This window comes from Oryzias melastigma, linkage group LG15, assembly GCF_002922805.2.
Source record: "Oryzias melastigma strain HK-1 linkage group LG15, ASM292280v2, whole genome shotgun sequence".
Lineage (NCBI taxonomy): Eukaryota > Metazoa > Chordata > Actinopteri > Beloniformes > Adrianichthyidae > Oryzias > Oryzias melastigma.
The window spans coordinates 19,327,683-19,341,172 of NC_050526.1; the positions used below are offsets into that span (position 1 = coordinate 19,327,683).

At 37.8% G+C, this 13,490-nt stretch overlaps 2 protein-coding genes across 3 annotated transcripts in view; both read right to left on the reverse strand.

Annotated features, from left to right (window-relative positions):
* ptena (phosphatase and tensin homolog A) overlaps positions 1-4,524 on the reverse strand; it is an 11,004-nt gene extending 6,480 nt beyond the window's left edge. The window contains exons 1-5 of one of the 2 annotated variants that reach the window (XM_024297737.2): positions 3,639-4,524; positions 623-707; positions 502-546; positions 375-418; positions 7-245 (exon numbers count right to left, since the gene is read on the reverse strand). In XM_024297737.2, coding sequence (XP_024153505.1) covers positions 7-245; positions 375-418; positions 502-546; positions 623-707; positions 3,639-3,717 — 492 coding nt within the window. In that variant the 5' untranslated portion in view covers positions 3,718-4,524. The remainder of the gene's footprint in view (positions 1-6; positions 246-374; positions 419-501; positions 547-622; positions 708-3,638) is intronic. The other variant, XM_024297736.2, reaches the window with a different exon arrangement.
* Positions 4,525-6,077: 1,553 nt separating this feature from the next.
* The window catches only part of LOC112162088 (bifunctional 3'-phosphoadenosine 5'-phosphosulfate synthase 2), a 13,425-nt gene continuing 6,012 nt past the window's right edge, over positions 6,078-13,490 (reverse strand). Inside the window, exons 6-12 of the mRNA XM_024297738.1 lie at positions 13,117-13,230; positions 11,713-11,824; positions 11,396-11,601; positions 11,194-11,329; positions 8,132-8,400; positions 7,828-8,057; positions 6,078-6,886 (exon numbers count right to left, since the gene is read on the reverse strand). Coding sequence (XP_024153506.1) covers positions 6,745-6,886; positions 7,828-8,057; positions 8,132-8,400; positions 11,194-11,329; positions 11,396-11,601; positions 11,713-11,824; positions 13,117-13,230 — 1,209 coding nt within the window. The 3' untranslated portion in view covers positions 6,078-6,744. The remainder of the gene's footprint in view (positions 6,887-7,827; positions 8,058-8,131; positions 8,401-11,193; positions 11,330-11,395; positions 11,602-11,712; positions 11,825-13,116; positions 13,231-13,490) is intronic.

The window sequence follows — 13,490 nt, forward strand, 5'->3', positions numbered from 1 at the left end:
ACTCACCTTCTTGTCCCTTGTCCGGACTTCACCGTAAAAGTCCAGGGCTTCCTGGGCCTCCAAGAATTTGCCCCGATGAAGGAGATAAGCGCAGATCATGACTCCGGTGCGGCCCTTCCCAGCCTTGCAGTGGATGGCTGCGACGTGATTGTCGTCCTCGCTGAGCCAGTGGTCCAGGTCTTCACAAAACGGCTTAATAAGCTCCAGCTGAGGAGGGTTGTGGTCTTCAAAGGGGTACTGTGCAACTGATGCACGACGACAAGCAAGCCCACACAGAGTTGTATTAAAAAAATAAAAATAACAGGGAGACGGGTGAGATTTTGTACATAGAATAAGTTTTGTGGTCAAAAGTTCTGATTTGAAGAAAAGCTTACCTCTGCAGTTAAATTTGGCAGCATCGTAGTGTCTTTCTGCGCAGCTAGAATGAGTGATATAAAGTGGAGTTAGCCATAGCTCAGAGGTAAGTAAACAAACACCAAAATCAGAATGTGGATGACTTACAGGTTGTAGATTTTGTAATGGTTTTTATGCTTTGAATCCAAAAACCTGCACAAAAAAGTGGGATTAGTGGGAATCCTCACATGCAACTTTTGGTTTTGATTACAGCTTTGGCGTTGCTTACCGAACTACATCGTCTATATTGTTTCTGTACACGCCTTCAAGTCTTTCTGCTGGAAAGCCCATAGCAATAATGTTGGGGTAGATATCTGCACAGCTGGGGGTCAAGGAAACACTTGATATGCGTATAACAAACATCTTTTAGAAACAGAAAAATCCGGTTAGTCTGCACTATTATGTCACAAGGAGTCGCACACTAAATAAGAAAGGTATTGAGAGGTTGGCAGAGCAGTTATACATAGATGGGAGAGCAGTAGACGGGTGCCGATCGGTGTGCACGCGAGTGTGTTTGCATGCTGCAACAGATGGCCTTGACAGTGAGAAGCATGCAGGCAGTGAGGACAGGAGTAGCAGCAACGCCGCTTCAGCCAACCACACATGTGGGGGCGCGACGAGCCTCGGCTCCGTGACCCGCGTGTATTTTTAGAGGCCAAAGTTAAATTTGGAAAAATTGCAAATGTTCGAGCTTATCTAGTCCGTGCTCAGGAAGGCTCATTTGAATATCTGTGAGATGGAACGCATGCAACATTTCGTCACGTCACCAAATGACAGAAAAACAGAAATGCCTTTTGTGTTAAATGCAATCGGCTCAACGAACGTCCACAGCATTTCACAAACTTAACATCTAACTTCATTTGTCAATATGAATGGAACATCAACATTCAGCTAAAAAAAAAAAAAAAACTTTGAACACAATTCCACATAAAATCTTAAAAGCACCCATCAGTCCCTAGTTGTACTGAAAAGAATAATTCCGTTGGCATGCATGTCTGAGGTTCAACTGCAACGCCTACCTGCAACTTCTGTCTGATTGAACAAATAAGCAGTGGGATTTCACACTTGAACCACTGATGAAAGGCCAACTTTCTCTCATGCATTCTGTGCCACGGTGTCAAAAATAAAAAAAAAGATTTCTTATACGATATACATGCAATCTAGCAAGGTTTTTCCCAGAGTCAAATAGTGCTATAACTGGTCAGAAACCTTCCACAAGCTAATCTACAGTTTTTATGAAAACTTGAACTTTTTCAGGCAGTTTAGGAGACCTGAAAGTCGTGTCAACTGAGCAACTCTGACATAATTATATGAAATAAATTAGTCCAAAAGTGACTCCGAGATATTTCCAAAGTACTCCTCTGAAGCTCAAAGATGTCTATCTTCACGTCCTCTGACATAATCCCGCAAATAAATGTCTCAAAGATGTAATTAGGAGCCAAGTGCATTTTTCCACTGCTTAATAGGCTGCTTCAACTCTTGCAACTGGGGGAGAAGAAAAACCCAGGAGCTCCCAGGAGAGCATCAGCTCAAGACATGGGGGGCTTGGTTTGTGCAGCTGAGAGGAAATGCACAAGAAGGACCCTAATGGAAGATCCAGTAGGAGGGAAGAGAAAAAAAATAAATCTGCTGCTTGAGGAGGGCCTTTTTCTTTAAAGGCAAGTAGTGTTCAAGCTCTGCACGAGCATCCACAACTGCAAGGGGGGCAAAAGGGAGAGTGGGATCCGACAAGGATGAAGTGAAGAGAGGTGGAGAGGAAAAGGGAAAAGCAAAGGAAAGGGGGCAAGCATGGGGAGGGAGAGCAGGATAAAAAAGAGGCGGTTGGTGGAGCACTCAGACAGTAACATTGATACAAGATCACTCGCAACACTATTTTAAGGGCAATTCCCAGAACTGTGATTCTGCATTACATAACTGCAGAGAGCCTATATTGTTTTTAGAAACCGAGCCTACGAAGATGATGAAACGGGGCGGTGAAGAAGGACCCACATCTGAACGAGACGAGACCCCAGAGCAGAGATTCGACTTTCTAGTCCTCTTTCCACCTGCACAGACGGCAGAGGCACACCACAGACCCACCACTGAGACACAAGAAATAATATTTACCGCATTACAAGAACCCAAACATGGGATCAAACGCAGTTATGCATCACATTAAGAAGAAAGAGATCTTAAAGTAACCTGGAATCTAATTTATTCAGCATTTTTTAAGTAATAAATGCTTTAATTTTAAGTGTAAGCTAACAAAATTGAAAACCAATTTCCTTCTTTCTGGGGGCATCTTTAATTTTCCTATTTTTTTTTTAAACCTACATCTCTATTCCAACTCAACAGAAAACACCACTTTCTACCTTTAAACTAGATATAGCAAATTTGCATTAGAAATACTAAAGGGGAAAAAAATGCAGCAGGTTAGTGCAAACTTTACCAACATTTATATAACGAGTCAACTACAAAACCAGAAATGTCAAACTCACAGCATGACGTCTTTTACATCAGGAAGGGAACATCCATAATTATGACCTGCTCTCTGCTGTCACAGTTTTGTTTTGTTTTTTAACAAAAAAGGCAGAAGTACACCATCATCCGTTTCTATTGCAGTTTCTCACCTGCCAAATAAGCAAGAATCCCATCTTCAGGGATATTGCAGAGCCAGGCATATTGCAACAGTGAACTAGGTCAATTATAATCACTGGTAATACTAAAGTCCCACTATGACCTAAAAAGGCAAAGCTTAAATCTATAAATTCCTATTAATTCGTCCTCCACAAAAGGAAGATGAAATAATAATTTGATCCTTTGAAAAAAAAAATGGTTTCATCCACAATCATAACAGATCTGTCATAATACACCTAATGTTTTTCATTTTGACCCACTAAATTTTTTAAAGACAATCCACTAAATGCAACTACCTCAAATAAACTTAAATTTAGACATACAGTATGCAGGACACATGTCGAGTCCGCAATAAAACAAAAAACAGTAAAAGCGGGGTTAGACTAGAATGTGACAGTGACATTTGTGCGCGCTGCTTTGACAGATCCCCCATCTATCAAACATGCTGGGTGACAGCAAAGCCATCTAGCTGACAGCTAACCGAAGCAGCAAGGAAGCTAAACAACTCCGAGTTGCTCCACTGACATCTGTAGCTCTAGTTTTACCAATCAATGAAAGCGTGAAAAGGTCCAATCCAGTGTCTCCCCTCCAAAATAAAAAGTAAAAACTGCAAAAACAGGGAAGGATACATGTTAAGTCCAGGTCGAAACCGTCCTCTTGGTATCTCCTTTTGTTCCGACTGACCATTTCTTTTATAATCGCAGCCATTGTAGTAGGTGTTAAAAGTCTATATGAAAAAAATGTAGATAAAATGTCTATAAAGTGATGGCTGGCTGTATGTTTGTGTCACAGTCAGTGCCGTTGAATTTTACAAAGACGTGCTAGCCCGCAGAGCTAGCGGTGTCTGTCGGTAGGATTAGAAAGGCTTCCTCTGGATCATAAAGACGGGCCTCTCTCCGCTCCTTCGTGAAGGCCCGACTTTTACAATCCCGAAATTCGTTTTGCAAAAACCACCGAATAAAATACATGCATGCCAGACACGTTCCAAGCGATGCTTCAACGGCGGCTGCCGCGACTGACAGCAGGAGGCTGGGGAAGTCACTGGCTCTCAAACCCGAAGTCACCAAGATGCAGCTAGCTCCGCTAGCTACCTAGCTAGCACAGCTAGCCGAAGCTACCTCCTTTTCCGATCCAAATCCTCCTAGCGATTCAGCATTGTTTTTTTGTTGATTGCCTTGAAAACATTTGAAAAAAGTGACAGGCTCCACCTTCGATGTATATAAACTATACAAAAATTCAGAGCTCCCCGGAGGCTGGTTTGAGAGTTCCGTCCCGGGAAATCATCTTCTTTTCTCGCAGCTCGCTCCAGTTGAACTCTCAGGCTCCCATCATGGCCTCCACCGAAGGAAAAAAAGAAGGTAGAGCAGGCTGGGATTTTAGAACAAATATCCCGTCGCCTTTACGCTATAGTCCCACTAATATGTTAAAGCGCGCCCACTACATATTATTTTAAACAAAAAAACAATTCGAATCATAAAATGACTAAGACATTGTTATATTGTATTATTTTTTAACCCAGAAGTAGAAAAAATGTGGTTCTTCGTATCTCACGCGGAAGGATAAAGTGTGCTGGTATGCGACGCAGCCTCCTGTCAAAGTGGTCACGTGCGACTGTAATTAGGGAAGTTTCCGTCATGAAGTCAATCTTTTTGATTTCATCTTTCAATTTAAGCCAAAAATATTAAATATTTTTGACTGATTTTTTTTTTTTAAATTATGTCTTATATTAAATTTTAATCTGAACCCGCATTTCTTTATTCTGGTAATAGGATGTCATATTGAGAGCGTAACAGCATGTTTTACCTAAACATGAAGGGTTTTTACATAACAATAATGATAATAATACATTTTATTATGTTTCTATAGTAAGAAAAGCAGAATTACAAATTATAATTAAAAATAAAATAAATAAAGAACATTAATTAATTAAATAAAGGCATTAAGATATATTGTAGTGGAAAACTTTTGCACTTTCTTTTTTAAGGTTATTTTTATATTGCCACTTAATTATGACTAGGTTACTTTGATTAAAAATAATAACAAAAATTAATATAAAAATGAAATAAAAGATATATACTCTAATTTTGAATGTTATGGTGAAGCCTTATGACATGGCAGTGTATCATAAAAATACTTGTTCATTTAGTCTACAGAGATGAATCAATACTTTTATTTTTCTAGGCTGTTTCCTGCAAATGCACACAACTAAACTTTAATTTTAGGTGTTTTCTATCAAAACACATATGTAATCACTAACATTAATTTATTTAATTCATTTTCGAACATAAACATTTGGAGAGAAAATAGATGTATTACATTTTTCACAGCCATAAAACTAATAGATTAAAGAGGTAATTTGGATCAAATTAAACTAACATGTAGAAAATTTGAGAAATAAATCTATTTTTGCTTGAGCACATCACCCTATGACACATTGATGTTCATGACAATAAAACTCCCATATGCTGTACTTTGGAGTTGCTGTATAGGATTGGGGGTGCAGCACGGCAGATTTAGCAGGGATTACCTGGAAATAAATAAATAATGTGATTCTACAGCTAATTAGGAAATCTGCTTTTGCGCGCGAGACTGACTCTCCTTATAAAGGAATAACTCATCTTACAGCAATGATCTTACCTTGAAGCTTAATGACTTGTAAAATTTGCCCAACCACTGAAGAAATAATCTGCTTAATCTCTTGAAATAGATCCAGTGGGCAAAACATTTCTAAATCCAAAGTATGTATTTGCTCACTAAAAATGTCAGTATATGTCATAGCTGGTAGACACCATAGTTGATTGGACAACATAATTTCTACCAAAAAACCCCAAATATCTAAAAATAATAATAATAAATGCATATGAAGTCTATTTTTTTATTTTGGTTAGTAAAATTTTAAAAAATCTGATATAAAGAGATTATTCTTTTTTTTACACAAATTTCTTGTGACTTTTCTGTGTATTCCTTTTGACCACCAGATGGCAGCATTGTACTTTTCCCTTAATAGTTTAGATGAGCTCCATAGCATAAAAAATGAACTTTTGACCACAAAAATCACTCAAAAACAATTAATAACAAGAAATAACTTCATTTTATTAATGTTTCCAGGTTATGTGTAAAGCAGCAAGTTTCCATTAAAATAATGTACACGCCCACTTCATAATGCCATAGAGATTTTAGACAGACAGTATAAAATTTTGTTTTATAAAGACAAGAGAAGAAAAAGAAAAGGCACTTTCACATTATAAAAACAAGACACCTAAAAAAGGTAGCTGTTGTATGCAGTGATAAAACTAAGTTATTTTCTTTCAGGTTCAATACAAAAACAGTTCTGTTAAAATACTATATAAAAAGTGACATGTACATAGTTTTTGTCTCAGATCCTTCAAAACATGAAAAACTTTATGTTTTTTCATTCTTGGAATGCACTTCTAAATATATATAATAGCGAATAAAAAATAATCTCAGGTTTAACTTATTAAATATTAAATTATTATGTATAAAAAACTACTGATGGGTTTAGAAACTGCATCATTTTATTGGAATGTTAAATGCTTTTAGTTTTTAAGATTTTCACAACTTTTAAGAGATTCACTCCTGACAGAACTTTAATATTTTATGGAAAGTATTCTATTTAAAGAGCTTAAAAGAAAAAAAAGTCAAAAATCCCACCCCTTAAGAGCTCAATGTATGTTTTCATATTATGCTGGTTGTCTTGAGAGAGCTGAACATCAGTTATATGTTCTTCTGTAGAGACGTGTAGTACTCCACCAACACCTTCCACGCTTTGGGAGCCATGAAGCCGTCAGGAGGGTTCTCCCCACTGCGAGCCAGGTTCCTCATCTTGGTTCCAGAGATGAACTCAAACTCTGCTTGACTGAAATGATACGACAACCGGATCATTAGTCGTCTGTGTTCAGCTAGGACTGCGACCTTTAACCCTAAAAGAGTCGTTTGATCCAATTTCTTACAGCGAGAACTGCAGAGTTCCTCTAGAAAAATCACTTTATTTGTGTTTAAGTGGCATTAGGAAACTCATTCATAAAATGTAGCTTTTAAATATTTAAATTGTCTTACTTTTGACTAACAAGTTCCTTTCAAAATAAAATACTTCCTGTGCCAAATACAATCCTCCAGCTGCTGCAGATTCACTTGAAAATAAAGTCAAAGTTTTTTCTTACTTACAATAAAACATTAGTGTATAATCAAATTATTTAATCTTTAAATATAGTTATATTCTAGGCCTCTGAACAGCGTGCAGCAAAATATTAGAGGTTTTTACTAATACCAATAGATTAACCCTGGAGCACTTTCGTTTGGGGATTTTACCCGAGCAAAAGTATGTACTATTTTCATCTTGTTTCATCTTTATGAGTGTCACTGGTCCCTGAGTAAAGTCTCACGTGTCCCAGGAATGAGCGGACCAAAGGCCAAGTCTCCAGTATCATTATTATTACTATTATTTTTTTTTAGGAATTTTTTCTTCTTAAATTAATACATTTTCAGTAATTTTCAAGCAAGGATCTTCCTATGTTTTTATTTTCCATTTTGTTACATACTCCCACAGTTGAAAATAAAATAAAACTACTCTAATTTATCATGTGTTGACATCTAATTTTTTTTACGATAAATACTTTTTATTGTGTGCATTATAAATTACAGCAAAAGTGATGGTGTAACTTTTTAACATAAATTTTCTCAAACAAACTACAAATCCAACATTTATTCTTTTTTTTTTTTTTTTTTGCATTTTTCTTCAAAACCAGCAACAATATTTTCAAAAGGTTGATTTTCAAAAAATAATTTCTTGTCTCTCACCGCTCCGGAGAGTAAAAGTCCATGGCTTTCTTGGTTTTGTTGTATGCAGCGACTCTGAAGGGGATGATCTCCACCGAGGTGAGGCCGGGAGCCATGGTGAGAACTTTCCCTCCATGGGTGGGCTCGTACAAGTCCTTCTTTGTTTCTGGGTGAGGCATGCCTGCGGGGTCCCGGCCTACGATGTAGAAGTTGGCCCCGGCGATCATCCTGGCTCTGCAGTGCCACTGAACCTAGAAGACACGGCGCCACTCGGGTCAAACGTAGTTTTTACCGACTGATCTTTATCGGACGTCGAGCTCCTCACCTCCGTCGGTCCGGCGTACATCATAGGGGAAGGGAAAATGGCGACGATGGTGTTGGCGGGGTCAAGAACCCCCTCCTCCAGGACGGCGGCGTGCTGCTTCATCCTCCACTCCAGAGGCACGTCATCATCTTTGGTCCAACCTCCGAGAGGGTGAAGGAGCAGGACTGGATTTTTGTAGCCTCGCTCCAGCAGGCGGCGCTTGGTGTCTTGCATGAGCAAGGCGTGACCGTTGTGGACCGGATTACGCAGTTGGAAAGCAAATACGGCATCTGTGGGGAAGCAAAGTTCACGCCACACAATCAGTCATCATGGTAGCGGCATTTTTAACTGTTGTTGTTATTAATTCAGTTCTCCCAGGGTGTGGTAGTCTCTGCTATGAGCACAGCAAACAAAAGATGTCATTCTCTTGACATAGTATGGGCATGTGGCTTGATTGTTATTTTTATTACCAGGAAATACTTTTAGAAAAGCAATTTTAAACTTTTTTTTAAAGAAAATTATGATTTTTTTAAATATAAGTTCAATAAATCATTAATTAAGCTTAATTTTTTGAGATTTTAGTAAAAACAAAAGAGAAAAAAACAAAGAGTTTTTCCATCGGTTTCATATAATTATTCAAAAACATAAAGAAAAACTCATCTTCAGCTTTTAATGTCTAAAAACTACACTTTTACAAACCTGCTCCAAATAATACCACTCAATAAAATGTGATTTTTTTTTTTATTTAACAAGTTTTTCCCCTCTGTTTGTAATGTGTCAGCGGTACAGGAAGTGGAATAGCCTTGCTGGTTTTTGGATGTTTCCGCCGAGCCGAGGAGCCTACGAAGTGTCCTTTCACTTCAGGGCTACAAACGTGCCAATTTAATTGAAGCACGAAACATCACAAACATTTGAAGATTGACGCTGTCTCTTGGGAGTGGATATCATCAGCCCTCTCCTACGTCTCGTAGAACCGGTTGCTGCTTGAAAAGGAAGCAGTGGTAACTCATGGTCATGGGTGTTTTGGTGGAGAAAAAAAACATGCCTTCAACATATGATTTCCAAAGTAATTTTGTCTTTTTTTTAAAGAAATAGTATATACTCTATCAGAGTTAGGGAAACAAAAAAAATTCTGAGCACTCACATTTTTTTTTGTAAAATAAAGAAAAAATCTCTAAACTTTCTGTTTCATAGGTTGATCGGTTACTCTAAAGCTGGGGTGCTCATAACCCAAAGGACATGAGGGTAGATCGCGGGCCATCAAAGATAAAAAAAGTAAAAAATAAAATAAAATAAAAACATATTTAGTACTTCACTTGATTGACATGCAGAATGGCCAAACAAACACCCGTCACTGCACATGCATGTTTAAATACACATTCTCACTCCCAACTCGTCATATATGGATGTTTATTTAAGTAGCCAGGATAAGCTCCAGCAACCCATGACCCCAAAAGAGGGATATAGCAAGTTAAGAAAATGAACGCAGTAATCTTTACTGATCATAATCTTTAAGCACTCCACTTTGTTACGTTTTTAAAATCTGTGATCAATTTCTGAAATATTGCGATCCTCTTTTCTGAAAACAACTATAAAGCATTTGATACTAAACCTGTGATTTATATGATTATTTCTGGAATAATGCAATGAATTTATTTAGAAGCTACAAACCAGAAAATAACAAATATGTAAAAAAGTTAAGTAAATAGCGGTGGGATTATATAAGTTCACTTCCTCCCACTCATTTTTTAAGCAATTTATTAAAATATTTTAGTCAAACTTCTCATTCAATGTGTCATGTATCATATGTGTGAGCATAAATATGTCTGTTTGTAATTCTAATGGCATCATTTGCATGTGCATGTGGACAAATATCTTTTTTACTTTTATTATTATTATTATTATTCTATCAAATAATGACTGATCATTGCAAGTTTGATCTGATGTGAATCTTTTCTGTTTGTGTTCTTCAGTATTTCCTTATTTTGATTGTTTGAAATAAATCAAATCTAAAAAAAGTACTTTAGCTTATCTGTTTGACATGTTTATGGGAGTACGATTAGACCTTTAAGCAGTAATAACTTAAAAGGAAACATTTTTATCGCACAAATTTGATTTTTAGAGAATAACTACATTCACTGCTAATATTTAAACATGTATTTATCCAATAACCAGGTGTTAGGTGTAATCTTGCTCCAGGCATTTTCTTAGACAAATGAAAGTCACAGTGTCATATAAATCTGACCGTGCACAAACAGCAGTTATTAATTTCCTTTTCATGATCGCTTTTCAAATAGTTAACGCTTTAGTGCTTTTAATAAAAGAAGCTATTCATAGATCATTACCAAATCCGAGTCCCTGATTGATCAAAGTTCAAATGGGTTAATTTTCAACGTACGTTCAACTGACATACAGAGAGCCCGAAAATGGACTTAAAAACGTTATGCTGCCTTCAACATTCAACAGATGGTGTTCACACCGGACCAGCACCAGAAAAGCAGGTGGCAGCAGGGGAGAAATTCTTCTTCTTTTGCATTTTAACTCCTTATACTGGTAAATTGTCCGCCAACTACAACAGGTAGAGGTTTGGTGTCAAAGTCAAAGCGGTGGAAATACTGTAAATCTTGCTCCAGGCTATTTGTTTTCACACATCTATTCCTACAAATGTCCCAAACCGGAATTATTATTTCTAATTCATGATTATGTTTACAACAGTAGGTGTTTCTGTGCTTTGAAGAAGACGCTACCCACATGTCACTACCAAATCTGTGTCCCCGATTGGTCACAGTGTTGTGTTGGCACGATCCAGCGAGAAAATGTTTCAGGGCGATCGTAGACTTAAAAATTTGCAAAGAAATCAGTGATCACAAGTGTTATGGATGCGCAATTGTCCATTTGTACGCATACACATTGACTTTTCATTGGAAGTGGTCACTCGACCGTACATTTCTGACCCCGGTGTGAACGTAGCTTTAACCTGTCAGTACACAAATATTTTTTTGTGCTAATAGTGTTTATTCTCTGTCTTAAAGGACTGCTTCTAGAACATACTGACTCATCACTTATTAGTGAGACTTTCTAACCTGATCCCATCTCCTTGAACTTTTGCTTGAGCTCTTTAGGAGTGAGGCGGTACTGGTCGAGTCCATCGTTCCACTTGATTCTCTCCAGGACCTCCAAGTCACCGCCGACCAGCCAGTCGCCTCCCTCCATTACCATCTGTGCAACAAATCGAATCGTCAGTGTTTTGGTAAACTGACTGAGCCCCGTGTGCTGAGGACACACCTTTATGTAGGGGTGCTGTGGACAGGCGGTGCCCCACTGCCTGGCGCAGCGCTCCTCCTTACGATGTTCGTAAAACTCTGGGTTTCGGAGGATAGCCACTCGGGAGCCCTGGTACTCCAGAGCTACGGCCGCATGGCCGTCCAGCTCCTGCTTGGTCTCCGCGCTCACGGGCAACACGATGGGAATAGACATGTTTATGGCTCCGCCTGCGATGGAGCGGGAAAAGGATGAGAAATCAATTATAGGCAGCTCATCTGATGGAGGTTACTGACAATAATATGCAAAAAACCACAGAGATTATAAAGTTATTGTCTCACCGTCCAATAAGTTGCCAAAGTGCATAACCTGGAGGAATTCTCGTTCCCTCATGAAGCCTTTTAACGGACTGGCCCAGCCTTCAGCTAGAACCTGAACCCACTGTAGATCCAGCTGTGGATGGAGAGAAGAACAAAGAAAGGGAATCAGAATGTTCAGATTCCCTGAAATTGTTCTGAAAGTAATCTAAAGACTCCAATGAAAATTGTGTTTTTAACATGTTCTTGTGACATTTTTGTCATGATGGAGGATATGAAGGAAAATTAAGTTTTAAATAGATGATTATAGTGTTTCTGAATATTTCTTGATTCAAATTATTGTGAATCAGTAGCAGAAAAAAATGTTTTCATTTTAGATTTTGTCACAAAAATCACTGCATAATCAAAATTAAATGACCACTTGGAAAGCTTTAGATCAAGATGATTGAGTGGGACTTTAAGCTGAAAACTGCTGCCAATTGATCTGATTGGTCTATAACAGGGGTGGGCAAAGAACAGCCTGGGGGCCAATTGTGATCCCTTAAAGTATTAAATCTCACTTGTCAAACTAGAATAAATGATTTTGATTTTTATTTCCCATACTAATAGTTTATTTCATTTTTTAACTTAACTCTCTAGAAATAAATTCACCTTTGTCAAGGTCCAAAAAGTTTTTCCACATTCATGGAGTGTTTGAAGATTTACTGTTTTTTCGTCTGTTTCGAGTTGGACAATCAATTTTCCCATTATTTAAACGCCACATGAATGCAGCATGTCCCTGAGTTTGAGTTTTGTGAACCAAAACCCCATTTTTGAAATAAAAACTTCATAATGCTCTGTTTTAAATCAGTTTTCAGTCAAAATAAAGGCACATTTTTGTCCAGATCCCGTGTTATTTCTTTATTTTATGAGGTGAATTATCAAAACACCCCACAAGTCTGTTCCTGGTCAGGCCTTTCTGTCAAATTTTACAACCTTTTGTCTCCAACGACTTAGAAAGTTTGCCCATTCCTGGTATATAGTGCGTTCGCCTTTTTCTAGTGCTGTCCGAATCTACAATTCCAAAATCGAGTGCGATAGAAATTTCCCAGAAGTCTTTGTGAAAAACTAGCTTGCATCAATGCTCGCTACATTAGCAAATGTAGGCCATAATAGATTGAAATGTTTGTGAAAAAAACGTGTTTAAATTATTTTTTTTTAATTAAGTATCTACATTTTCATCATCAGAACACAGTGGAGTCATGAATAAAGATTGTAAAATGTATATGATGTCTGAATTGCTTTTAAAATCCAGGGCACTAAATAGTGCTGCAGTATATAGTTTTTTAGTAGTTAGGGATTAGGGTGGGAATTCAGACATAGTTTTTGTTTTTTTGCTGCTCCATTAAGTAGCAATAGCTTGATGGAGCGAGCGAAGGGACGAGTTACCTTGGTGATGCTGATGGTGGGCAGACTGTTTGCATCGGCGATGGCCAGATTCAACTTGTTCTCGGGAACAAAGAGCTCGTTCACCTCCTCCATGATCTCCCCTGGAACAATGCTCTGCACACAGAAAGATTTAAATCTTTATAATTTACATGCTTCTCGCATGCAACACTTGACAACAGCTCAGTTATTGGGGTCCACAAAAATTGAAAAGTTCTTCACGTTTACAACATGAGTTTGAGCTTTAAATCCGTTGTAATAATATTGGTAATCAATAAAGTTTTTTATTTATTTAATCAAACTGATGTAAATTTGCTAGAGGATTTGTTTGTTCTTGGTTTTGTTTATTTTTTTGCATGTCACCCCCTGCCCTCTTT